General features: G+C 48.7%; 9 protein-coding genes across 9 annotated transcripts; 5 read left to right on the forward strand and 4 right to left on the reverse strand.

Annotated features, from left to right (window-relative positions):
* Positions 1-70: 70 nt before the first annotated feature.
* Positions 71-686, reverse strand: FSUBG_7789 (shwachman-bodian-diamond syndrome; the record flags this gene model as incomplete). The annotated part of the gene is made up of 3 exons (XM_036686128.1): positions 71-127; positions 187-310; positions 526-686. The coding sequence occupies 3 exons, from the start codon at positions 684-686 to the stop codon at positions 71-73; spliced, it is 342 nt and encodes a 113-aa protein (XP_036536711.1).
* A 1,138-nt stretch (positions 687-1,824) lies between these two features.
* Positions 1,825-4,647, reverse strand: FSUBG_7790 (uncharacterized protein; the record flags this gene model as incomplete). Its single annotated transcript, XM_036686130.1, has 8 exons — positions 1,825-2,678; positions 2,734-2,830; positions 2,885-2,955; positions 3,004-3,108; positions 3,575-3,752; positions 3,808-4,134; positions 4,181-4,557; positions 4,620-4,647. The coding sequence occupies 8 exons, from the start codon at positions 4,645-4,647 to the stop codon at positions 1,825-1,827; spliced, it is 2,037 nt and encodes a 678-aa protein (XP_036536712.1).
* Positions 4,648-7,720: 3,073 nt separating this feature from the next.
* Positions 7,721-10,890, forward strand: FSUBG_7791 (Ca2+ transporting ATPase sarcoplasmic endoplasmic reticulum; the record flags this gene model as incomplete). Its single annotated transcript, XM_036686131.1, has 4 exons — positions 7,721-7,838; positions 7,897-8,054; positions 8,124-10,750; positions 10,800-10,890. 4 exons carry the CDS (start codon positions 7,721-7,723, stop codon positions 10,888-10,890), a joined length of 2,994 nt encoding a protein of 997 aa, XP_036536713.1.
* Positions 10,891-11,187: 297 nt separating this feature from the next.
* FSUBG_7792 (uncharacterized protein) lies at positions 11,188-12,906 on the reverse strand (the record flags this gene model as incomplete). The annotated part of the gene is made up of 2 exons (XM_036686132.1): positions 11,188-12,311; positions 12,360-12,906. The coding sequence occupies 2 exons, from the start codon at positions 12,904-12,906 to the stop codon at positions 11,188-11,190; spliced, it is 1,671 nt and encodes a 556-aa protein (XP_036536714.1).
* Positions 12,907-13,579: 673 nt separating this feature from the next.
* FSUBG_7793 (dynactin subunit 2) lies at positions 13,580-14,966 on the forward strand (the record flags this gene model as incomplete). Its single annotated transcript, XM_036686133.1, has 3 exons — positions 13,580-13,618; positions 13,675-13,734; positions 13,791-14,966. The coding sequence occupies 3 exons, from the start codon at positions 13,580-13,582 to the stop codon at positions 14,964-14,966; spliced, it is 1,275 nt and encodes a 424-aa protein (XP_036536715.1).
* Positions 14,967-15,413: 447 nt separating this feature from the next.
* On the forward strand, positions 15,414-15,807 carry FSUBG_7794 (40s ribosomal s28; the record flags this gene model as incomplete). Its single annotated transcript, XM_036686134.1, has 3 exons — positions 15,414-15,474; positions 15,570-15,653; positions 15,746-15,807. The coding sequence occupies 3 exons, from the start codon at positions 15,414-15,416 to the stop codon at positions 15,805-15,807; spliced, it is 207 nt and encodes a 68-aa protein (XP_036536716.1).
* An 802-nt stretch (positions 15,808-16,609) lies between these two features.
* FSUBG_7795 (ribosomal S28B) lies at positions 16,610-16,900 on the forward strand (the record flags this gene model as incomplete). Its single annotated transcript, XM_036686135.1, has 1 exon — positions 16,610-16,900. One exon carries the CDS (start codon positions 16,610-16,612, stop codon positions 16,898-16,900), a length of 291 nt encoding a protein of 96 aa, XP_036536717.1.
* Positions 16,901-17,932: 1,032 nt separating this feature from the next.
* FSUBG_7796 (uncharacterized protein) lies at positions 17,933-20,083 on the reverse strand (the record flags this gene model as incomplete). Its single annotated transcript, XM_036686136.1, has 2 exons — positions 17,933-19,015; positions 19,109-20,083. The coding sequence occupies 2 exons, from the start codon at positions 20,081-20,083 to the stop codon at positions 17,933-17,935; spliced, it is 2,058 nt and encodes a 685-aa protein (XP_036536718.1).
* A 2,094-nt stretch (positions 20,084-22,177) lies between these two features.
* FSUBG_7797 (e3 ubiquitin ligase ARI9) lies at positions 22,178-24,352 on the forward strand (the record flags this gene model as incomplete). Its single annotated transcript, XM_036686137.1, has 2 exons — positions 22,178-22,827; positions 22,879-24,352. 2 exons carry the CDS (start codon positions 22,178-22,180, stop codon positions 24,350-24,352), a joined length of 2,124 nt encoding a protein of 707 aa, XP_036536719.1.
* Between the last annotated feature and the right edge of the window lie 60 nt (positions 24,353-24,412).

Here is a 24,412-nt window from a genome sequence, read left to right on the forward strand (position 1 = left end):
TGCATGCCCAAAAATATGGCGGACCCCGAAACGCCTGCTGTCTGGTACATCGTGTAGAAAGTTGTCTCCTCTAGTGGGAGATCATAGCGCCCTTGCTGTCGTTCTTGGGACCTTGACGCTCGGGAAACTGTACGGCGATGTTAGTCACGCGACTAGGGAGGACTATTTTACAAGAAAGGACCTTACCTCTACGTTCTGAGTTTCGCCCTTCTCAAGGATCTGCTTGATGACATCATCGTCGACAGAGGTACCAAACTCGTTCTCAAGAGCGGCCTTTGAAGCGGCATCGAGACTTCCCTGAACTCCTTGGCTGTTACAACGTTAGCGTGTGTCATGGAATTGGGAACTGATTTGGCAATGCTTGGCAGAGGGAGGCTGAAGCCATGGTCAAATGCCAGATATCGGGGCGGCCAACGCTGAACAGACTATACATCGTAGAATATATGACGCAGGGCTTCCATTTCCATGCCAACCACGAGATTGAAGGGAAGTGAGGAGAGACAAAGCGGGGGTGGCTTGACTTACTTGTGTGTCAGGAAGATCTTGAAGGAAGAAATGAAGTGAGCAAGAGGAATGCTCTTGTCGCTCTTCCACTTCTGGTACGTCTCAACATCATCAATGAAGATGATGAAGTCGTCGCTGCCCTTGTAGTGGACCTTAGTCTGCTGAGTCTCGCCGCGAGCCATTGTGATTGTGTATTGAGTAAGGGAAGTGGTAGTGGTTGTATTGGTGATGAAGAGTCGTCAAACGATTATTGGGAAGTCGCTGGGTGGAATTGTTGGTGACTGTTGATCGAAGGATGGAGATGAAGATGAGGAGAAGAAAAGAAAAGGAGACGAGGAAGAGTGGTGCATCCAGAGGCTTAAAAGGAAGCTCATTGTGAGGAGCAGTGACGAATGTGCCTAGCTTGTTGGCTGGAAGCTCCCTACGTCATACGTCATAGCTAGGTATGCTCTCCCAAGGGGGGCAAGTGGGTTTGGTACGTACTGCATCGCGGGGCTCTCAAGGCTCTCAGGCGGATCAGGCCCCACTATAGCTTGCCATGAGCATCAACGCAGCCAATGAAGCAGCAGATCTCCGTTTGCTTGCCAGGCTTGAAGTTGCTCGTCTTCCATGCTTCTACCTCCTGTAACTACACGTTCCTGCATGCTCGAATCCACCGCGTACGTCACCGTATTTTGAGCACGAGGAAGCAAAATATTAGTACCCTAAATAGTACCTACCCTAGCTACCTTATGGGCTGGCATGTTAATCGGTCGCGTGCTCCTCACGCCAGTCTGCAATGATTTCTTTGTAAGGGATTGGTCAAGCTGCAGCGGATGCCATGCTGTTCTCCCGTCTTCCACATCAATATCGAATCATCTACTTTCTCATTGTCTTGGCAAACCATAATGCTTTTTATCCTGTGAATGATGCCTTGGCCTGTTTCTCCTTAGGGGGGCATTTGCTTGGTGCATGATGCCGAGGATGCAACTTCATGATATGTGTATTGTCCATGATGGTGACATCCCATCAAACTCGAGGAAACTGATGGGCTGAAATCAAACAATTAATGTTAGGCCAGAATCCCTGGCCTTAAAGCGCTATTCAGAAACCACCGAGTTAGACTACATAACTAAGCTTTTCAAAGTAACGTAACGATCGACTAGTAGGACATCGGCACCTGAGACTACCATATCAAGGACCTTAGTGATGCTAATAATAAAACCCAATGCCTACCTATCTAGTATGTAGTTTCCCATCATCTTTGAACTGATGATATAGCACAGCTCTACTAGAGATGTATAAAGCGTTATAGCCAGCTAGTGCCCTCATAACAGTTTCTTATCGAAAGAATCTGCGAATGCCTGTGCACTTCTTTTCGTTTTTCGAGCCTTTCTCCTTCACCCATGGAATATCTGTGCTCACGGCGGTAGCACCGGCCAAGCGAGACAGGGTCTCCTTCGCAACAGAGTGCGTTGCGATTCTGGAATCATTTTGTGGGGAATTGTTTTGGAGTCTGTTTGTCATACAGTCTTGTAGAGCTGATGTATTTTCTGCCTCACTTTGCAGCTGCTTGTCTGAAATAATCTCAATCAAATTGAGAGGTTCGAGTTCAGATATCTGAGTGAGCTCCAGCCTCGGAGACATGTCCGATACATGATCATCCTCCTCACTTAGCTCTCGAGTCTCTGGGAGCGCTGACCCTTTACTTGTATAGGAGTGTGAGCTCTCCTCACGACCAGCCTTGTCAAAGATGTCAAAGCCACTATCGCTTGAAAAACTCGCCTGACGGGTCTGGTCTTCACTCGATGGGTCCTCGATCATTCTGCGTGACAAGCTTCCTGACCTCTTCGTCATGCTGGATACACTCAACTTTCTCATCACGGTTGATGCTGACCGCCTGATCATCTGCTCATTCCGCGCAATGTTCGTCATGCTAGGAAGGGGAAGAACATCTTGGCTCCAGACGTCTGAGAGAAGTACCTCCAGCCGCGCTCTTTCACTTCGAGATGGTACCAGAACTGGCGTTCTAACTTTTGTTGACAACAAAGACTGTGAACGATGGAGGCCGGATCCAGAGTTGATACCACTACTAGATTTCATGGTACTTGTATTCTTGAGAATGACATGGCACAGGGACGACTCGTAGACTCCCACAGATGCCTGGTGCGTCGACAGACTCCTCGCGATACTTCCTACTGATGTTCAGTATGATCTAGCCTTTTCATCATTTGGGAAGTGTAAGCATACCAGGTCGTCCAAACACAGTGCCCAGACTTTCAATGTCAAGGGAGAGAAATATTTGAAGACCAGGAGATCTACTAACTGGCTCTAGACACAGTGGTTGCTGTAATCGGGTTCGCCATACGTTCTCCTCCCTCGACGTACAAGCCGTCATTACCACCTCGTAAAGCTGATGATCGCTCTCGAAAACAAGCTTCCAAGAGAAGGGAGCTAGGTGGCATTGCAAGCCTACAAGATATGTTAGTTCAAGTCTCGGTTATATATGACATGCCTTACCGCGCCCATTGTCAGCATCTTCAACAGCTGAACAATGAACATCGATACAGGCCAGAATCGTGTAGATAGGATCAAACTTTCCCCCAGATGCCAGACAGAGGACATCTTTGTAGAGCAAGCAGATCATATATTGACCGTCAACGCCCGCCGGCGACTGCCAGCATACATGCAAGACTCCACACAACTGAATGTGGCCAAACGAACGAACCTGATTTTTCGAATGCGCATCGAGTCTCTCGTACATAGTTAGCAAAGATTCAATAAGGGAATACACGTGAAGAATACCCTGTTTGGAAACACGATACGATCCTGTAATAGCCAGGTCTTTTCAAGGATGCCTTTCATCAGAATATCCTCAGTTGAGCGGTTGATCTCGGCTGTGGCCTCCCGGAGCCTCATTAGTGTAGTTTCAACTTCCATGTGAGAGTTTGGACAGTCGATGACTGGGGTGCACCTTAAGAGCTCTGCAAACAAAAGGGGGTATTTGCAAATTCTTTGAATAGGCTGACGCGGAAATGTCAGACAGTGAAGTAGATATGAATAGAGGAGTATACCTTAACAAGAAGATCACCTATGGTTAGAGCCTTTCTGCTATCGGACGATGGTGATGGCTCCATGGTGAACGCGAAAGCCTCAAGCCCTTTCTGATGTAACTCCCATTCGGGGAGATTTTCTAGAGCTGAAGTGGCGTCTTTGATCATCATCTCATACTTCGCACCATATTCTTGATACATGAAGAACCGATGCATCTGGATGTAACATGTCAGCAAGTCTCAGGGATTGAACTGCAAGACGGTAACTCACCCTCTTACTGAAAATCTTAGCCGCATCTGCTGCTACTTGAGGCTCAGACAACACGCCAGGCTCCTTTTCTAGCAACTGGAGGCTGCCTTGTTCTCCTGAGACCATATCTAAACTTGACCATCGGCGATGTCCAGTTTTGGGGTTATTTGATTTCGAGGAGGATACGATAAGATGATCAGCTTGGCTGTACTCAGAATCCGGAACTACCCTATGTAGTTCGCCGAGTATTTCTTCATGGAGCTGAAGGATTTGATCGAGATTATGGTTGATGGACGAGCGTAGCCGCTCAGGTAAAGTTGGGAGAGCAGCGAGCAGGTTGATGTAGGTCTATTTGCTGTCAGTTGGCCTAAGAGTAGTGCTGGGCTGAGCTCACATGAATAAGGAAACGAATGTCACCGATATAACTCTCCTCCGTATTGATGAGCTCCTCGATGATCTGCCGGCGCCGAAGAGAACGCTGGACGGCAGCAACATCAATGCTGACCTTTTCGAATGGAATACTGTCCTCGGAAAACCTTGGGGCAGACAGAGAAGCTCGACTGCTTCGCTCAGTCCGCGACCGGCAATGTGAAAGGCGATGATGCCGGTGCGAGCGCGAGATGGCACTGGCACTAGCAATGCTGATACTAGCACTTTGGACTGCTTCGATGAAACCCAGCGAAGATCCAGAAGACGAGAGCCGGCGACTGAGTCTGCGGCGAATTGATCGCTGATAAGTTCCACTGCACTCGATATTTTCCCACCCAGTATCTGGGGACCAAACATTTCCGTGGTCTCTTTGACTCACTCGGCGATGCAATGATTTCATCCACCTAGAGAAGGGCCTCCGAAGCTTGACATTCTCACGGCAATATTCGTTACATGGGACCTCTTGAATAGTTTCGACTTGTATCTGCGGACAAGAAGGTCTCGCGCGTGTGGTAGTTGCTCTTTCAGAACTCGCTTGCTGGGTGGTGCAATTCAAGGTTGTATTGATATCGTCAAGGCCAAGTTCATCCAATCTCGATGGCAAATGAATGTCATATAATCTGCGGAGGCTGTCGTGAGAATCAAATCGTGATATATACGGAAAGCCGGCTGTCCAACCGAAATGCCTTGAACTAGGGATGCTACGAGAAACATCGGGCAAGGCTGAAGGGTTCACGAGAGCCATGATGAAAAGAGAGCGACGAGGTAAAGTCCAAGAAATTAACAAAGTGCTGGTTCCAAGAAAGCCCAACTACACCAAAAAAGCGGCTTCAGACGTGCTGTCCAAACATGGCTGTGATGATGAATGATGAGAAAGATGTCATGAAAGGGATAGACCAAACATCAAACTGGAGTTCACGGCACCAGAACTCACAGAGGGAAAGGCTGGGAAACTTGCAGGAGGTCACAATCTATGGGCGTGCCTACCTTAACTTACTTTACCTCGGTATCAGGTAGACCTACCTTATATTACTTACTTAGTACCTACCTTACTATCCAAGGCACAGGCAGGAAGGTGCGGACCGAGAGATACAGAATCTCGGGACATTCCTTCCTGGATGGCGTATTAGAAGAAGTCATGCAATAGTGATGAGCAATCCTGCAGGTAGAATTCACCGAGAATTGCGTCCGAACAGAGAAAAAGAAGATCCTACCCAGCCAGTCAGGCAGTCTTGTCTGGCCACCTTGGCTCGACTGAGATTCAACACCCATGATCCTAGGCTGTGGAATCGTACAGCCGGTGACAATGAGCCAGAGTATCACGGCTGAGAAGTGGTGACACAAAGAGGCGTCTGCATGGGCATTGGTGCAGGGCGAAGCTGGAAGCACCGAAGACGGGAATATTGATGCCCAAGTCCAGGAGTTGTGATGCAGCGAGACCAAAAGGTCAAGCGACACAAGCCTCAAGATCAGAATATGTTTTGACTAAATGATAGGCCAAAAGGTTCCCACGTTGTTTCAAGCCAACCTCGTTACTTGCGGCCACGAGATATCTTGAGTTGTAGGCTGGCTGCAAACTCGCAATATTGACGGTCAAGGCCGAGGCAGCAGTCTTAGAATCTCATGGTTCTTTTGATGTGGCGGCGAGAGTCTCAGAGATCAGCGGCTTGTTCATATATAAGAGGTTGGGGAGGCTGAACGAATCTGAGCTGTGTGATCATCTTGTTCGTGGCTTGATGGACAGTGCATGATAGTATTGTGAAGTTTGAAGAGCTTAATTTCTTACCACAAGGTCAGTATAAGATATGTGGTAGTCTTGGGATTACTTGCAATTTTTTATTGATGTTCCTAAACAGCAGATGATGTGTGTTGTATTGTGTTTATGATTTATGAATTCGAGTTGTTCGTGACATGGATCATAACCCAATAACGTATTGCGGTATCCACGTAACAGCCGAAGTGAATGATTTCCTTTCAATGTATTCTAATGAGCCTGATAGTCTGAGGTGGAGAAGCGTGCCATAATGCACCGTGTCTGACATCATGATTGAGGCAGCAAGGAGAGGAAAGAAAATTCGGGACCTAATCCTAAATGACAAAAAGCTTAGGCGACGAGACGTAGGCAGGATACCTATCTTTTGCTGAGTTTATTTAAGACCCTACCTACTTAGGTATCTAAGGTATATCAAGGTCTAACGTTTTCTTGCTTCCCGAGGGGCCGATACTTGGGCGGAAATAACATGTAATATGCAAGAACAAGCATATTAGATGACAATGGTATTCTATATCAGACATCTACTCCGTATATCTGGAGAATAAACTGGTCACGGCATAAATGCTGTTACATAGGGTTTAGGTACCTATCTAAGCAATCCTTATGTATGTTTTATGTGAAAAGAAAGTATCCTGAGAGTATCACGCTTGACAGAAGTTGTCTACCTTACTTTGCAGACTCGAGCATGATGTCTTGTTCCCCCACGTATAGTATAGTAGAGGCTTTCATGACCACCAACTTTTCTCAGCCAAGCCCCATCCCGAGTCAGTCGGCGATACTGGGCTGGGATGGAATGGCTTTGGCCTGAGAAGCTTACGAGTATCGCATATCTTCGTGGATAGATATGTAGTCAGTCTCCACCGACCCTCTGACTTACCCATAACCACCTTCAACTTCAATTGGTGAGAGCGGCTTATTCGGCAATCGACAACTTGGCATATATGCTCGGCAAGTAAAGACTCAACTGGTATCTTGTCGTGATGCAAGGTGTAAGCTAACTGGCTCGGCATCGTGGCGGTGCTCGGAGAGCTAGACCCAACTAAGGTTGGGGTTTCTCGGCGGAAGAACAGTCTTGAATCGGTTTTCAGGGGACTGGTGCCTGGTTTTCAGGAGGTTTTACAGTGGTCCTCCCAGATTGTGGGGTTGCGCTACTGTCACGCTAGAAGACAGGAGAGACATGCCGACTGCCCGAGACGGAAACGAACACGTTGAGCTTTTTGAGCACAGAGAAGCGCCTTGACTTGAGAATTTCCAACGCAAGACGGAAGCGGAAAAGTTGACAGTCTCGCGACTCAGATTCTGTCTAGTTTTAGTAGTTATCTCTTAGTCCGATGAAGCAGGTTTCACAGCAGACTCCACCATTAGTCAGAATAAAATCTATACTACAAGGTTGGAGGTTGCCACGTGCGTGGGCCCTTTCATCGCCTTGCCTCTCTAGTCTTGACAAATCTACCTTACTGTAAACTGTTCCATGACAGGATTGGAAACCGGCGATTACTATAGTTTATTGCCTCCGTGTCTTTTATCTTTCTCTCCTACACTTTCTTTTTCTTCCAGGTTCTAGTACACGGGTTGTCATTTTCTTTTTGACGTCTGCATTACCCTCTATTCCTTGCCTCAAGGTTAACGAGACCCTTTCCCTCTTTCGCAAATCGTCTCGCTGTCAACTTCTCGGTATACAAACTTGACTCAGCTTCGTTCCGAGCGCTCGCGTTGCGCATCGCCTTCACCATGGAGAGCGCGTTCGCGAAACCAGTTGGCGATGTCCTCGCCAACTTCAACGTCAACGAGGCTACAGGCTTGAGTGACTCCCAGGTCACCGAGCTACGCAACAAACATGGGCGCAACTGTACGTCAGATACTCGCCGTAACCCCACTACGTTCTTGAACTGTCTAACTTTTGGTAGCTATTCCTGAGGAGCCTCCTACTCCTCTGTGGGAGCTTATCCTAGAGCAATTCAAGGACCAGCTAGTTCTTATCCTTCTTGGCTCCGCCGCTGTCTCATTCGTTCTGGCACTTTTCGACGACGAAGAAGGCTGGAGTGCTTTCGTCGACCCAGTTGTTGTAAGTACAAATTCGCTCTTCAATACTGTCTGTTTCTTGCTGAGCAAACCATTGACATGTCTCCCATAGATTCTCACCATTCTGCTTCTCAACGGTGTCGTCGGAGTCTCCCAGGAAAGCAGCGCCGAGAAGGCCATCGCCGCTTTACAGGAATACTCAGCAAACGAAGCAAATGTGGTGCGAAATGGTGGTCATGTTTCACGAGTCAAGGCCGAAGAGCTAGTCCCTGGCGACATCGTCACAGTCTCCATTGGTGATCGCATTCCTGCCGATTGTCGAGTTGTCTCTATCGAAAGCAACAGTTTCTCTGTCGACCAGGCAGTTCTCACTGGAGAGAGCGAGAGCGTCGGCAAACGCGCCTCTACCGTCATCGAAGACGACAAAGCCGTTCTACAGGACCAGACCAACATGTTGTTCTCTGGAACAACTGTTGTAACTGGTCGCGCTCGAGCAATTGTTGTTCTCACGGGCCCTAACACCGCTATCGGAGATATCCACGAAAGCATTACTGCCCAGATCTCGGAACCCACGCCCCTGAAGCAGAAGCTCAACGACTTCGGCGACAGTCTAGCCAAGGTTATCACTGTCATTTGCATCCTGGTTTGGCTCATCAACATTCCCAACTTCAATGATCCTAGCCACGGCAACTGGACCAAGGGCGCTATTTACTACCTCAAGATTGCCGTCTCCCTTGGTGTTGCAGCGATTCCTGAGGGTCTGGCCGTTGTTATCACTACCTGCTTGGCTCTTGGAACGAGAAAGATGGCTGCTAAGAACGCTGTCGTCCGAAGCCTCCCTTCTGTTGAGACCCTTGGCAGCTGCAGCGTCATCTGCTCTGACAAGACCGGTACTCTGACCACCAACCAGATGAGCGTTAGCAAGGTTTTGCATCTCAACGAAGACGGCAGTGGTCTAGACGAACTCGATGTTGAAGGCACCACCTTCGCACCCCGCGGAGCCATCAAGTCAAACGGTGTTGTCGTTCAGGACCTCCCCAACTCTTCTGCTACTATCCGCCAAATGACACAGGTAGCTGCCATTTGCAATGACGCCCAGCTTGCCTATGATTCTCGATCTGCCACTTTCTCCAGCATTGGTGAACCAACTGAGGGTGCTCTTCGAGTCTTGGTTGAGAAGATTGGACCTTGTGCTCCTACCGATACCCGCCCTGAAGATTGTGTTCATTATGCCAGCGCAGCCTACCAGAAGGAACTACCTCGTCTGGCTACGTACGAGTTCTCCCGCGATCGCAAGAGCATGTCTGTCTTGGTTGGTAAGGGTAATGATAAGAAACTCTTGGTCAAGGGCGCTCCCGAATCCGTTATCGATCGTTGCACGCAAACTCTCGTTGGCTCCAACGGCAAGAAGGTTGCGCTCACCAAGAAGATTGCGGACCGCCTCATGAGCGAGATTGTACGATATGCCAACAACGGCCTTCGAGTCATTGCTCTCGCCAGCATCGACAAGGTGGCCGAGAACCCTCTTCTGCACACTGCTTCTTCTACCGAACAATATGCTCAGCTTGAACAGAACATGACTTTCCTCGGCCTCGTCTGCATGCTTGATCCTCCCAGAGAGGAGGTTCCCGGCGCTGTACAGAAGTGCAAGGATGCTGGTATTCGTGTCATCGTCATCACTGGAGACAACCGTAACACCGCTGAAAGCATTTGCCGCCAGATTGGCGTTTTTGGTCAGCATGAGGATCTGACTGGAAAGAGCTACACCGGCCGCGAGTTTGACCAGTTGTCCCCTAGCGAGCAACTTGAAGCAGCCAAGCGTGCCTCTCTGTTCTCCCGCGTTGAACCGAGCCACAAATCTCGACTGGTCGATCTACTTCAATCTCTTGGCGAGGTTGTTGCTATGACTGGTGATGGTGTCAACGATGCCCCTGCTTTGAAGAAGGCCGATATCGGTGTTGCGATGGGTTCAGGAACTGATGTCTCTAAGTTGGCTGCCGACATGGTTCTTGCTGACAGCAACTTTGCCACTATTGAGGTAGCCATCGAGGAGGGTCGTTCCATTTACAACAACACTCAGCAATTCATCCGGTATCTGATCTCGTCCAACATTGGTGAGGTCGTCTCGATTTTCCTGACGGCTGCTCTTGGTATGCCCGAGGCTCTCGTTCCAGTTCAACTTCTTTGGGTCAACCTCGTCACCGATGGTCTGCCTGCCACCGCTCTGTCTTTCAACCCCCCCGACCACGACATCATGAAGCGCCGGCCTCGCAAGAGAGATGAAGCTCTGATTGGTGGATGGCTCTTCTTCCGGTATCTGGTCATTGGTACCTATGTTGGTCTCGCTACGGTTGCTGGCTATGCCTGGTGGTTCATGTATAACCCGGACGGTCCCCAGATCACTTTCCGCCAACTCACTCGCTTCCACCACTGCTCAGCTGACTTCCCCGAAATTGGCTGCTCCATGTTCTCCAACGACATGGCCAAGGCAGCTTCAACGGTCTCCTTGTCTATCCTGGTTGTGATTGAGATGTTTAACGCCATCAACGCGCTGTCATCTAGCGAGTCTCTCCTCACTCTGCCCCTTTGGAAGAACATGATGCTCGTTTATGCCATCGCTCTGTCCATGGCTTTGCATTTTGCCCTTGTCTATATTCCCTTCCTTCAAGGGCTGTTCTCCATCGTGCCCCTAAACGCTCTGGAATGGAAGGCAGTTGTTGCCATTAGTGCCCCTGTCGTGTAAGTTCAACGTGCTGCTATTTGCTTCCGGCCAACTAACTTGATACAGACTTCTCGACGAGATACTCAAGGCTATTGAGCGACAGTTCTTTATGCAGACAACAACTGATATTTCCCTCAAGACAAAGAAGGAACAATAGAACGGTGTGGATAGAAGGATCGGCGATGAAGACCTAGCGAAATGTCAGCATTGACTAGAATCTACATGTATCATATTCTGACCAGTTCAGAGAGCTGCGATTAGACCTAGACGGCCACATTGGCCTCCGATATAACGAAATCCAAATTTCTGTTTTCATGCCATTCAGCATACCAATAAAAAAAAAAGTCCAGAAGTAAGCGAACATCGGACAACGGGCATGAGCATTTTTCATTCTTGACGTATTACATATGTATATAAATATTTATTTTGCCGGCTGGATTTTCAAATTCAGATGTCATGTTTCTTCGTGGATCAGCTCACCAAGAGCTTTGCTCTCCTCCATAATCTCTCTGGCCTCCGAGGCAGATACATCCATATCCTCCATGATCAATTGTACAGCAAGTTCAGCTACCAACACCGACTGGATGAAGGCTGCAGAACCACGACCGGCGATGACACGATCTTTTGTAGCATTCTCCTTCAACGATTCACCAAACTCCTCCACGAGGTAATCGCACATGAGCTTGCAGCCTCTTGGGCCATAGTAACCTGGGTTGAGGTTACCCTCCTTCTTGAGTGACCTGGCCTGGCCTGTTTCGATTTTCTCTGCCAGAATATCACGGAAAAACGACTGTTTACCATTGACGATCTTGGTCAAGTATGCTCGATGGTCATCCAGTCGGCCTTCAAGACGGCTCCAGTCAACATGAGGATAGCCTCTTTCACGCCATGTGTCCATGGCAGTTTCTTTCTTGTGTTTAGCACAGAACCTTGTTTGCATCTGCACGTTCAGTCTCTTCCCCTTGGAATAATCCTTGAGGGTCTGTTCCGACACGAGGTCTCCGCACCACGGGCATTTCGTCATTCTATCTTCCAAGCTGTTTCTGTCTGCGAGGGGCTCCTCATTGATCGTTTCTGTGTCGCTGAGCTCATCTAGATCCGATAAGACTGGCGATGATATGCTACCTATATCGCTATTGCTGGTCTGCATACCATCAATCTCGCCTGGCGCAACGAATGTGGGTGGTTTGTACTCGGGCGTCTTAGGTCGACCCCCTGGTTTCTTTGGAACTAGCACCGGTTTCCAGACACCCATTCGATTTTGAGACGACGAGCGCGACCTGCTCGGGCCGTCTTGCGAAAGTTTGGTGGTGGTGGTGTGAGCTACTTGGCATTTTGTTGGAGTATTAGATAGACCGCGGCTTGTGGGTTTCGTTTCTATGTTCCCTTTCTTTTTGGGGGTCCCCAAGTCATCCTGAGGTGCAGGTCTTAAAGAAATCCCCGACTTTGTGGGACTACTGAAAGATTCTTGTGAAACAGGTTTGAAGGCCGGCTTTTCTTCCGTCTGGGAGCTATGCAAGAAGTCGTCTTCTTCGGTCTTCTCATGTATAAGCTCGCCCTTTGTCACTTTTGCCTTCCCTACATACGGATTAATAAGAAAGTGACACGGTTGCCAGTTTGACGAACCTTTCTTTACTTGAGAACTTCGCGAGCCACGAGAAGCTTGCGACCCTCGAGGCTGGGAGCTCCCATATTTTGCTTTGCTGCTACCTGGAATGGTAAATCCCCAAGAGTCACTGAGATGACTCGCTGAGCCATTCCCGGATTTGTCGTCAAGTTTCCTTCGTTTCACGCTCGAGGAAGATGTTTCTGCATGGCTTTCCGCTTTCGATGTCTTTTCCTCCTTGTGGTTCACCTTTCGAGTGGCATTCCTACGACTTTTACTGCTACTCGGGTTGCGGAAGGCTGTGCGCTTGATATCTCCACGAGCTGAAGTTTCTGGTTCGGAATCATCAGACTGTTCGATTGGCGCCTGGGCCTGGGAGCCATTTGGTCTCAGCCTTAAGTCTGCGGGTGAGGGTATATCGTCTTCAGCCTCATCTTCGGAAGACATGGGTAGAGCGTTGACATCGTCAGGTTGCTGTTCAAGCTTTCGCTTTTCACAGCCACGAATCTGGGAAAGCAGCGGCGGTGGCCTTTGGTGTCTGCTTAACCCAGTCACTCTGCCAGCCATTGCAGATCAATTCTCTCTTTGAGAAGCCGAGATGGGAATGTAAGGGTTTTTGAAACGAACGTTATGTGTGGTGAGAGATTTGAGGTTTAGACGCTTCTGAGAAGAAAGAACCTCAAAAACTAGAGCATCGCTATGAGACGTTTCAAAGCAAAGAAAGAAAGGAATCAAAAGAATGTGAGTGTATGAGTAAAGATTTGATATGGCAGCTTCCTCCTTGAAACGACAAACTTATCACCGGTGTTTGTTCCTTCCTCCACTGGCCAGGTAAGTTTCACTGAGATGTTGCTGGAATTCCCCACCCGCCCTCGGCGAGTCAGCGCGTGTCTGATTAAACGCGCCTGCGCCCTGCAGCCCACTAGCCCACCTCTGAATCCCCAGTAACAGGCAGGGTCTAACGCCGTCAGGGGATAGGTAAGGTAAACAGTGAAGCATTAGCGCTATTGTTACGCTAATGGTCAGTGCTTCAGTCACTTCGGGAGCCAAAAAGGGATCTAACTGGACAGTGCTTGGTTTCACAGCCATTTCCATTGTTGTCAGAAGCGAAGCAAGTACAAAGTGATACACCTTCACCTTACAATATCACAACAAGTTTATGTCAGAATAAAGCTCTGTAACCCGAGGCCTCGGTTGACGTATCAGTTGGCTCCTACTCAAATCTCCTTTAGTAGTGGAAATGGCTCTTAACCGGAAGTACGCCGCTCTTCCAGATCTGGTGAGTTGTTACCTCTAGCACAAAGAGATGTCAAAGATGCTAACGACCTTGCCTAGGATTCTGCTCCAGACATCTACGAGACCCCGGAGCTCACAGATGATAACTCCACAGTCCCTGTAAGCTTCTTCGCGTTACATATACGGTCGGTTGACAGTCATTAACGTATCCCTAGACAACCACTGCTCGAACCCATTCGGACGACGAGTTCTACGATATCGAGGATGAGACGCCTGGTATATCTCGATCCCGGCTGCGAATAGATGAAGCGCGTTCTCGCTTTCTTCCCACCAATGTTGACGCGAACGGAGTCGACTTCTCGGACCGAGTCGACGGAAAGCGCAAGGCGTACAAAGTGTCCAGCCGAAGACAAAGAATACTGCAGGACGGTACTCAGGAGCTTGGCGATCTCTCTGACGACGACGACGATGAGAGTCTAGAACGCCGAATTGCCCGCCTGAAGCGCGAAGTGGAAGAAGCAAAGAACGAATATGCAAAGCGAAAAGCAGAATCACAGACAAATGAAAACATTGACGCCACCGCCGGTGATGACAGATTGACTTCTCTCAGCCAAGTCTTGGACGAGATATCGCAACCCACCGGTCGGCCAACTTCGATTCGGATTCCAGGGACCAATGCAACCTCAAATTCTGAAGAGAAGACCGACGCACCTTCAGCAGAGGATGCAACTTATACTTTAATGTACGAACCGACGTATGAGCAAAGTCATGCGTTAGCCAAGGCAACTGATTTCGACCGTCGGTTATTGATGCTGGAGCGGGGACTCGGAATCAATGCTTCATTGATGCCAGAGTCTGATGCTAATGGTCTTCCTCGTGCAATTCTGCCTACTTTGGACTCTATGAACAAGCAGATTTCTACGCTCGCCGAAGCTTCGACAGCCAACTTGGATGCAATCAGTCGGCGTGTACGAACACTGGCCCAAGAGCAGGACAAGCTGAATGGCTCTCGGGAGAAGGCCAGATCATTGAGAGAAGAGCTTGGCCGAAATGGGTCCTCGGCTCAGAATGAAGAGACTGAGCAGGAGGCCAAGATCAATGCCTTGTATGGCATCCTCCCTACGATTGAAAACTTGACCCCTATCCTGCCACCTCTACTGGACCGGCTTCGTTCGCTGAGAGCAATTCATTCGGATGCTGCCACTGCGAGTGAGACATTGGCCCGCATTGAGAAACAGCAAGCAGAGATGGCCACGGAACTGAAGCAGTGGAATGAAGGTCTTGTGAAGATTGAGGCGGCTGTAAAGGACGGCAGTATGTCTATTGAGAAGAATAAGCAAGTTATGGAGGAATGGGTCAAGGATCTAGAGGAGAGGATGGAAGATTTATGAATAACGATGCGTTGATCTGATACCCCAGAAAGTTAGCCAAGTAATTGAGGAAATGAGTCAACCAGCTGTTGATATCCAAATAACCAATAAATACAATCTTTTTTACTTCCAATCAATTTCATCATTTATGTCTTTAATCCATCAGATAGATATATGTGCTCTGTACAGAGTAGGTGGTGGCCATCTCGGTAGTGGCGCCCCAAGCTGCGCCACGTGGCTGAACATAATCGGCTCAGCTATTAATCCGCTCGTGGGGTTAAGGGCTTCTTGCTTTGCAGTTTGACACACCAAATTAATTGATTTGCTAAACGAAAAAAAGTTCTATCTTCCTCCAGCTCACGTTCGCGACCACCGCCCAATCCACCCAAATTCCCAACAGTACGGCTTCTCCTCGACCCATCGCGCTTTCCATTCTCATCCAGCTCACAAGTTCTTCAGGTTGCAACAATGGACGCCTCCAAGCAGCCCGTCAAGCTCGTCAAGGTCACCCGAGTTCTCGGCCGAACCGGTGCGTCTCTCCCCGAAATTTGATATCAATGAAGCAAGATATCAGAAGGATCGAAACGAAGGAATGAAGAAGGGATTCTCTGACTAGATGGATAGGTTCTCGTGGTGGTGTCACCCAGGTCCGCGTCGAGTTCATGGACGACCAGACCCGATCGATCATCCGAAACGTCAAGGGCCCAGGTACGATTTGATTCTCGAAGCCCTCTCAACGCACAAACGAGGGTTCAGAGTAGGAATACAGGGTTACAAATGCTAACACACAACCACTACAGTCCGTGAGGACGACATCCTCTGCCTTCTCGAGTCCGAGCGTGAGGCCCGACGACTACGATAAATGTGCATTCTGGGGGAGCATGGGGTTCTCGAAAGACGGTCAACGACGGATGGTCTATGCATGCTGATGCTATGGCGTGCGCGCCTTGTATTGGGACTGGGACATTGACCTGGAGCTGCACATGACACTCCAGTTTCATTTGTTAGAGGAGTCACACGGACGGATCTGGTCTGGCATAACGAAAAAATTCCAGAACAGTTGTTCTTCTGCAATATTGGAATCCGAAGAAAAGTGAAATTCATTTCTTGTCTTCTCCGTGGTATCCTCCCTCTGCAGCTCCGATCCTTTCGAAGCCCAGCTCAGCTCAGTGCAGGCAAGAAAAGATCCTACCGGGAGTTCTCCAGTCAACACGTGCTATGATGCGATCCCAACGACCTCGAAACTTCAGCGTTGACCTGGCAACTGAAGATATTATACTTAATTTTTCTCTTTGACATTCTGCGTCTGTCTCCATAACTAACCTCGCTTCACATCGTGAATTCTAGTCACGTGCAGCTTCTCTGACCTCAAATTAGGCGGGGCGGCCAGAGGAAATCTTCAAAGTTTCCTCCTTTCATCTCCAACAATTTTCTTTCCACAACTCAAGGCTCTCCCAACTTCCTTGGTAAGTCAACGCATTTATTCTTATGCAATTCTATTTGGAATGATGTTTTTAGCATGTATTACCTGAAACATACATTGATGTACCTTTTTATCACCAAGATCTCTGATCCAAACCCTTATCCACCACTGGTTTCTGCACTCTGTTTCTGGCCACTGGCTAACATTCAAAAAAGAATTTTATAGGCACCTCGCTTCCACAATGTCTTCGGTCCCCAAACCTCCAACCGGGCATTTCAACGTTCTTTACTTTGCCAGTGCTAGCTCGTTCACTGGTAAGGACTATGAAACTTTGCCGGCCACGATGCCCCTTAACAAGCTCTTCGCCGAGCTCGAGTCCAAGTATCCTGGCATGAAGGCCAAGATCCTCAATTCCTGCCTAGTCACTGTCAACCTCGATTATGTAGACTCGCCTAGTGAGGAGGGTGCTTCAGACACAGTGATACAGGAAGCAGACGAAGTGGCTATTATCCCTCCCGTCAGCTCCGGTTGAAGGATATCGAGTGTCAGTTGCAACAATCGCTCGGTGTCTGTTCCGTGATTCTTCTAAACCTTAGTCGTGGGTGCACCCACGAGATCTTATCCTAGGGACCTCCATTATCCGGCCAGCTTCCTGGTAGCAGGGGCTCAAGTTCTCCAGCTCGTAACCACATCCTTGCCCAGTGTTGATTCCGTAGCCGCCACCAACCAGGATGCTTCTTGTGGTACTGCCAGAACCATCGGATAGCAATCACAAGACTGATCGTGAGTAAAACAAAGACCAGTGTCGATATAATGGTGACAATGGCGGTGAGGCTCGTGATTGACGAAACCTGGCACCCGAGCGGCCTTGTCCGTAACTCCCAACGTTCGGCCCAGTGTGGACAGACATTCTCGTTGTAAGCTGGTGCGAGCAGTGGGATGTTGCTAGTATTTGGCACACATGACCATGTCTGTGAGTTCGATAAGTATGTACAACTTGAAGTGATATGGTTTGTAAATGAAAGCGTACAAAAGGACACCAGCCACACTGTGAAGCTGCAAGACAACCTTTGCATGTTTGATGCTTCCAACATCTTAGGAAGTGTTCGTCATCATGGTTCCCATGCAAGGTGAAGTTGGCTCGCGCAGCCTGAAAGTCAGATCGATCCAATTGCAAAAAATCCATAGTCTCTAAGTAAAGGTGAGGTTCTAATGATGTATCAGATTGACTATAATGGCGACACCAACTTGAGTTGATGTGCTTATAATAAACTCAAAAGAGGCCAAGGGTTTGAGGTTGAGCGGGGAAGCATCATACGTCAACCCCTGTAGCCACTCAAACACACACCATGTTTGAAATCGATGCCTTAGGACTATCTACCTACTCATAGCACAACTCGGTATTGCTTAACACATGACTGAACGAGAACATCGCAATCATACAAACCTTGGTGAGGGTTTGCCGTCTTATCTAAGCTAAGTGTAACAATGTATTCGTTGCATTCAAAGACACAGGAATGGCTGAAGCCGGAAGAATGAATTGCTACGCCTCATTCACCAAGCATTAGACCATGGCGCGTTCTCTCATCTGTCGAGATTTCCTCACTCGTCGCTTCACCTCCCTGATGTCTGCCCGCCTTCTCCTCGACCTTTCTTCCTTGGATTCCCGCGCTGGTTCATTGCCCAGACTCTTAAGCGGCATGAGATCAGCCAGAAATTGTCGAATGTGTAGACCAGTCTTCTCGTGGATGAATGAATCAATCTGCTCGTTGCAAGCTGCCGAAGACGCAATATGGAGACCCCTTAGCACATCGCGATCTAGGACTCCATCTTGGTCATAATCTTGATCGGGTGCTCGAAGACTTCGAATGGATGATGTTCGCTTTGGTACGTTTGGTCGTCCAATCTTTCGACCAGAAAAGCCTCGTGAACAGACAGTAACATGATTTGGTGATATGGAATGGCTTCCATAGTTGTGTCTCCTGTCAGATGATACCTTTGCTTTATCTTTATCAAGTAAGTTCTTCTTCGGTGTAGATGGTGAGATATCTTCAACAGACAATCTGCAGCTTTGTTCTGTAGCTGTTGATGATGAATCTGGGTGAGGGAGTTCTGGCAAAGGTTTACTGGACTTTTTTGTGGCACGTAACTGCTGTGGGACAACAATATCAGCACTTAAGCTATGGCCGCTTCTGGGGTGAGGTTGCACCAATGTGGATTGCTTGATATCTCTCGAGGTCTGCACTGGTCTGGCGCATGGGCTCTCCTCTTCGTTTCCTTGGCTACAATTTCTGTCTGCATAACCGTCGTTCTTTGCACGAGGGTGGTGTTTATTTGAGGATGGGCCAGCATTATCCTGGACTGCCGATTCCAAGGACACACTTGAGCAAATCATAGGTGTCCCTCGCCCAGTGAAAAAGGCCAGATTTGATTGCCTCGCCACTTGGGTGCTTCGTACAGCTGGGAAACTCGATTTCGTCTTCCGTTTGTCGAGGTTCTTCCGCTGGTTAGACCTTCTCTCCAAAGATGTGACAGTGGGCCATTCGGGATATGTATGCATTCGTGGTCTGGGAAGCTTGGCCGTAGGTCCTGTTAAAGCCTTCTCGTTGAGGGATTCCGAATATAAAGGTTTTGGTTTCTGTGTAAGCTGCAGACAATTCTAATCACTACTACATTGACACATATCTCCCAGTTGACAAGAAGTGCAGCAAGTCTGTGGCACTTTCTGCTCAGCTTTTACCTTCTTTCTTCGATGCTTATGGGGCTTTGGCTGGTCCACCATTGCATATCTGAACTCGTCCATGTCTTTTGCGACCGGGAATGGGATCTCTGTACTTGAACTAGGGCAGCCTGTATTGCCATCCATTTGGAGGATATGCCGTTGTTCGATATGAGGCGGGGGCGCTTGGTTCATCATCGCTCTATGTTTACCAACATGAGACCAGTGAGAGGAACGTTTCTTCTGATCTTTTGAAGTAATCGCAAGACCGGCAGCTTTAAATTCAGAACGAAAGGGCAAAAGAGCTGCTATCGTATGAAGGCTTGTACTAGAACGCGGTGGGGTCGGAGTAGGTATCGGCAGCTTCCCTTTTGCACCTGACTGCTCAGCATATCTCTGCAGCTCTTGAGTGAATTTATTCAGAGCTTCCCTCTGACTTGGGGTTCTCGACTCGTTTTCGAGACCACCCGAGGCCCGGGAAGGTGGCTGTTGAGTGTCACTTCGTCCACGAACGGTTGTGTTCTTGATAGATAGCATTTGTAGTTGTTGGGCTATATTTCTCGAAATGGCCTCCACAAGTTCGTCGTTAACATTCTGGTGACCTTGGACGACAGAGTTATTGCTGAAGACATCTGCAGCATGTCTGTGCAGCGGCGAAGGACATGCGTCTGCCTCCATCTCGGACAACTGGCCTTTGAGAGTCGAATAAGACACTTTTCTCGGGGTTGCTGGGATACCGACCTCGGATATTTGCAAGGGACTGACATCTCTACGAGTATCCTTTGAAGACAACGAGTAGTCTTTGGAGAGATATTCGGGTCCCGAAGATATATAACGTCTTGGCCGTCTGTCACGAGTAGGGAAATCCTTGTGTTGTTTTCCTGGTCCAGAGGCGGCGGAACCAGGCTCAAAATCATCCATCCAGTCTGCTTCACCATTGTAGTTCGTTTCCACGGCGTTATCGTTCGCTCCTTGAACGTGACTAGACTGTTTCATTGGGCTTGTTATATATGAAGTTGCATCGGGTGGTGATGAACTCGATCGATGGCCATGATGTTGCTGGTTTGTGCTCTGATATCTTACACGTACAGATCTCCGTGGTCTAAAAATGGTACGCCCACGAGCTCTTGAGCTGTCGCTGACAGAATGAGGCTTCCGTGTGATGGGCAAGGTTGAGTTGCGAGAGCCGGGGTTAGATTCTGACATGACCATTCTGCAATACACGAGTTATAAGGTTTTAAAAGAGCTGATTGTATGAGAGAAAGAAGGGCTTGGATATGTCGGTATGGTAGAGTGATAATACAATGAGATTGTGCTGATGATGGATGAGAGAATTCTGGCCGAGGTAATGTTGGATTTGTGAGGATTCCGAGAACCTGCTCGGCCAAGGATTGGAAGGTACTATACAAGGTGATAATTTTACATCTCTTGCCACATTGTTTCAGTAGAATACATCCAACTGAACTGAACGTTGGAGTGAGAGGCAGGAGCCGCCGGATGCCGCCTATTTTATGTCTTTGATGCCAGGTGAGCCGTAGACCTCAAGTTGGCGTCGTCCTTTCCGTAAGAGGAATTCAATGGCGGCAAAGTCGCGCTTATCGATAGCCAAGTTTCTAGAGAACTCATGTCTATTAGGTAGAGAGATATTAGAGTATTGATAACTAAACGCTCATAAGTTTGGGAGTAGCCCACCTGGCAAAGCTCTCAAAATGCGAGCGAGTTGCCTGAGTCCGATGTCAGTCAGAGATCCTGAATGAATCATTGGGTCATACTTGTGGCTTCTTTCGACTCTCTCTTAGACAGTTTCTGTAGAGTGCGAGGACCTCTTTTTGGAGTCCTGAGAGGCGTGCCATGTTTATTGATTGGCTTTGGTCGGGGTTAATCCCGATCGAATAACTCAAGTGTTGATGTAATCACTAAAGTCGAGATATCTTTGGTTGGAGAAATATTGAAGTATCATTGTGGAGACTACCTAGATCAACCTTGGGTAGGTACCTATCTACCCACTATAAGATAACTCTGGGGTTCTCGTCGATTGTCTTGTGAGACCTCGCGAACAAATAGATACCTAGTTATCCATCCCTATCACACCGAGTGATAGAAGATAGTCCTATAGGTGCCAACTATCGGAATAAGATCCTCAATGCTAACGGCTTCCTTTATACTTTCAACATGGCCAAATCAGGATGTGCTTGACCGAGATGTGGAATTACAGCCGGAATGGCCAGCAACAACCAGGGGTCCCATTATATGCACTGTATTTAGCCCGCTAACTTAGGTAGGTAGGCACCTAGTATCTTCCACTGTCAACGCCCGATCTGCCTCGTGCCCGAAACTCATCCAACCACTTACAGCTACACCAAACCGCTAATATTAGTATCGCCTCACCCCTTTCAGGCTACAGTTTTCCCACTTCAGACCACGCGCCCCGTTCTAAGGCACACTAGGAATATGAGCTGAAACTCGGCCTCGCCCCTAATGGCCCTCTTAACAGCGTGAGCCACTTCACCCGCTTCTGCGGTAGAAGTCCAGACATGGCCAGGCAAATGCGAGCGTGCCACGAGATGGGGCATCTGATTGGCCACACGTCATTCCCAAGGCATTCCATGGCATTGCATGGCATGGTAGCCTCTCTCTAAGACTGCCCCCAGGGCTGACTCTGGGCCTAGAAAGTGCCTGGTCGAGCTAGTGATGTGACAAATCGGTCATATCATGGCTTTGAAGAGGACGATTAAGCACCGGAACCCCCTTGCCTACAGACGCTCTCATGTTTCCTGGACAGAGTTCAACCAGCATATGGACGGTTGATTAGCTTACACGGGCCACCAGGATCGGGTAGGTTGACCTGCAGATCTAGGACATCTCGCTACTCATCAAATCGTGTATATAGTTTTCTGTCGCATGATCAACACTATCGACCCGTTCGGCCAGTCAAACATATCATTACACAGTACTTTGTTTCTCACTAGAGGCATACTCTATTCTTGACCTCTCTGGTTGACACCTTTTGTATTTTTGTCCAGGCGAGAGGGTGCTTTCATGTTGACAACAGTAGTAGGTATGGCAGGGTTGAGTCATGAACAGCCCCTCATGCCTGGAGCCTTCGGCCCTGTAGATTACATCGATTTTTACGAGGGCCCCTTCGAAGTTGTCAACGGCTCTGAAACTTCTGGGGGGAAGCAAGAGCAGCGAGGTTCTTGGGTGGTGAAGAAATTGCCCGATCTTGATATTGTTGACCTCGACTGGCACAAATACGACCCCCCAAAGGCACTGAGAAAGGCACCAAATATCACGTCTCAAGTCCTTCTCGACGTACTTCAGTCTTCAGTTGACAATGTTAGCGCAAGAATCATCGAAGAGGATCGCCAAAAGAAAGAAAATGAGGAGCAAAGAAAGCAAGAGGAAAATGAGAAGGGCAAAAGCAAGGAGCCTTATCTGCCCATCATTATACCTACAGAGCCTCCAGTCGAGGAAGAACCGGACCACGCCGTACCTCCCCCCAAGATTAAAAAAGAAATCCTCATGACAACTTTTGGTCCTAGCGTTGTCACCAAAGCCGATGCAAGAGCAAACAAGAGACGCCTTTTTGCTCTTCGCCGTTTCTTCCAGCGCCGTGACGAACGAGGTGAGAGTAGCGCCACGGGTGCCGCTCTCGGAGCTCTGCAAGAACAGGTTGCAGAAGCTGAGCATGCTAGTGAAGGTCCCGGTCGGTTGGCTAAGCTAAACTGCGTCGACGAAGTGTGAGTTCTGGTACCGTATATGAGGTTCCCCTACTAACAAACTACTCTCAGGGAATGTGTGTCCTGTCTGGACGACTTTCACCCCAAGGACGTCATCAAAGTGCCTTGTCATAACTATTGTCGCGACTGTTTTGTTCGCCTGGTCACTGCTGCATGCCAGAATGAACAACAGTGGCCACCCAAGTGCTGCCTAAACGAGATACCCGTCAAGATCGTCATGCGTTTCGTCCCTTCCGACCTGAAAAAGACATTTGAGGACCGATCTAAAGAGTGGGAGCTCCCCGTCGGCGACCGTGTCTACTGCAGCAATCCAAACTGTAACCTCTGGATCAAGCCCAAGCGGATCTACCCCGGAAAGCGTCAAGGAATATGCGATCGCTCTCATGTAACATGCACGTTATGCCGTGGGCCTGCTCATGCTGGAGAGGATTGCCCTCAAGATGTCGATATGAGCCTCACGAACCAACTGGCCGAGGACGAGGGCTGGAAACGATGTTTCAACTGCAACGCCTTGGTTGAGCATAGGGAGGCTTGCCAACACATGACCTGTAGGTGTGGCACCCAGTTCTGTTACGTTTGCTCACGACGATGGCGAACTTGTGCTTGTACAATGGAGGACCTCCAGGCACTGAAAGAGGGGGTTGTTTCTAGACGCGCAGAAAGGCGCGCTCAAGAGCTAGAGGAAGCCGAGGAATTACGGCATATTGTTCTGCAAATTGAGGAGTTTGAACGTGAAGAAGCTCTCAAGGCCGAGCTTCTACGGTTGGAGCAGGAAAGATTAGAGGAGGAACGCCGTCAGCGTGAGCTCGAGGAAAGATTGCGGCAGGAGAGCATCCGTCGGAGGGATATTGAAGTCAAGTATCAAGAGCTGAGGACCGTGCTCGATGAGTTGCATGACCTGCAACAAGTATTGCTCGATGTTGACCAAGAAGAAGAAGCTGAGAATATGATTCTTAACATCAGGGCTACAAAGCAGGAGTTGGAAATGAAACATGAGACGGAACTGTCCAACTTGAAAGCACTCGCACTGGCGAAGATGACTGAAAAGGAAAACTCACTCAATAATGACTTCCGAGTTCGTGCAGCGAAGGAGAATGAGCTTGAAGAGGCTTACCACGAGCGGCTCAAAGCATATTGGAAAGACAAGGATAACGGAGACCAAGAAGTTGAGAATTCAATGCTCTCTCTCAGAAAGCGTATGGATCAGAAACACCACGCATGGCAGAAGTGGAAGGCCGACCAGCTCAAGGTCTTGGAGGCCAAACTCGAAGATAACAGAACATATCGAGAGGAGCTCATGTATAGCGCCAAGCACCGGCTAGACGACTGTTGTAAGGAGAGAGAGGCAGAGATGACGAGACGCATGGCAGCTGAGAAGAAGTGGCTTGAGGCTGTGATACTGGAGAGAGAAAAACTGCTGAATGAACGGGAGGCTCAGGAGGTTGAAGGTGATGCAGGCAGCATATTTGCGGTGGAGTCAGAAGATTCTGGAGACGGTCACTATGTTGTTGCCACCGCATTTTAAATCGCATAGACAGTATACAAATAGTGATCACAACACTGATAATGGCTTGTCTTTATTTCG

Source organism: Fusarium subglutinans (genome assembly GCF_013396075.1).
Source record: "Fusarium subglutinans strain NRRL 66333 chromosome Unknown NRRL66333_c0000101, whole genome shotgun sequence".
NCBI classification, from domain to species: Eukaryota; Fungi; Ascomycota; class Sordariomycetes; order Hypocreales; family Nectriaceae; genus Fusarium; species Fusarium subglutinans.